Below are 1609 nucleotides of genomic sequence, written 5' to 3' on the forward strand. Positions count from 1 at the left end.
CGCCGACGCGGACGCCGTCGCCGCGCGGGACCCCGCGGGCCGCGACGTCTTCGCGCCCGCGGACCGCGTCGCCTTCGTGCGCCCCGAGGAGCTGTCGTCGCGCGGCTGCGACGCGTCCAACGTCTACGACGAGGAGCTCCCGGACCACCAGCAGGAGTTCTCCGACGACGAGGACGCGCAGGCCGCCAAGGCCCTCGCGAAGAAGCGCGGCCGCGACGGGGGCGGGGCGCCGCCGGTGTACGAGGGGCCGCCGCCGCCGCCCTAGAGTGGTCTGGACCTTACTCGGTCGCTTAGGCGAGGCGGAAGGCGGCGGAGCCGGTGATGGCCGTCCGGCAGATGGGGCACCGGGCGGACGTCGCCCGGTGGGACGCGGCGCAGGACGTGCAGAAGCACGCGTGCTCGCAGGGGAGGAAGGCGACGGACCGCGCGGCGTCCTGGCAGACGATGCACGCCGCGAGGTTCGCCATCGCGGCGGTGGTCGGCTCGACGGCGGGCGCGACGCGGCGCCGCGCCGCCGAGATGGGGCGCACGAGGTCGTCGTTGTGGGCGAGGTTGTCCAGCGCGTCCGTGGCGTACTCCTTGGCATCGTCGCTGCCGTTGCGCTCGAGCTCGACGAGTGGTTCGATGGCGCCGGCCTCTGCGATCATGGCATCGTAAGCGTCGTCGGCGGACGACAGATTCCTCAGCGCGCGCGCGGCCCGCTTCTTGCCGTCGTCGCTACCGTCCCGCAGCAGCTCGACGAGCGGCGCGATGCCCCCGGCATCCACGATCGACTGAGGCGCGATGTCGTCGCCGTTCCACGCGAGGTTCGCCAGCGCGCGCGCGGCCTGCTCCTTGCCGCCGTCGCTGCCGTCCCGCAGCAGCTCGACGAGCGGCGCGATGCCCCCGGCATCCACGATCGACTGAGCCGCGTCGCCGCCATTGTCCGCGAGGTTCGCCAGCGCGCGCGCGGCCTGCTCCTTGGCGCCGTCGCTGCCGTCCCGCAGCAGCTCGACGAGCGGCGCGATGCCCCCGGCATCCACGATCGGCTGAGCCGCGACATGGTAGCCGTTGCCCGAGGTGAGGTTCACCAGCGCGCGCGTGGCCCACTTCTTGACTTCGTTGTTCCAGTTGCGCAGGAGGGCGACGAGCGGCGGGATCGCGCCGGCCGCCACGATCAAGGCATCGTTATCGTCGCTCGCGCAGGATAGATCAGAAAGCGCTTGCGCGGCGCGGACCGCGCGCACATCATCGCCACGCTGCAGGGTCCGCACGTGAGCAGCAAGGGTCTCGTCCATCGATGGTGACCGAAGACTCACGCGCTAAAGCTGAATTCATGAAGCACGATGCCTCGTCGAGAGGCAGCCCCACTTGTGGGCACAGGGGACTTTCCGCCGTCGCCGCCGCCGCTGCCACCGCGCCGGCCGCCAGCGCGGCGCGTCGGCGCGGCGCCGGAGCCATACGCCCCGCCGCGCATCGCTGCCGCGCGAAGCGGTTCAGCGGCGGCGGCCCGGCGCGGCGCCGATGACGTCGTCGCCGCCCGCCGGCAAGACGGCGGCCGTGAAGCAGTCCTTCTCGGTGCGTCGGCGTCGCTCGCATGATTCCGCGCGCGCAGCCGTCCGCGCCGCGC

The 1609-nt window shown here is 73.3% G+C and overlaps 1 protein-coding gene across 1 annotated transcript; it reads right to left on the reverse strand.

Annotated features, from left to right (window-relative positions):
• Positions 1–290: 290 nt before the first annotated feature.
• AURANDRAFT_35600 (hypothetical protein) lies at positions 291–1277 on the reverse strand (the record flags this gene model as incomplete). The annotated part of the gene is made up of 1 exon (XM_009045066.1): positions 291–1277. The coding sequence occupies one exon, from the start codon at positions 1275–1277 to the stop codon at positions 291–293; it is 987 nt and encodes a 328-aa protein (XP_009043314.1).
• Between the last annotated feature and the right edge of the window lie 332 nt (positions 1278–1609).

The sequence above is a fragment of the Aureococcus anophagefferens genome (genome assembly GCF_000186865.1).
Source record: "Aureococcus anophagefferens unplaced genomic scaffold AURANscaffold_1340, whole genome shotgun sequence".
Lineage (NCBI taxonomy): Eukaryota > Pelagophyceae > Pelagomonadales > Pelagomonadaceae > Aureococcus > Aureococcus anophagefferens.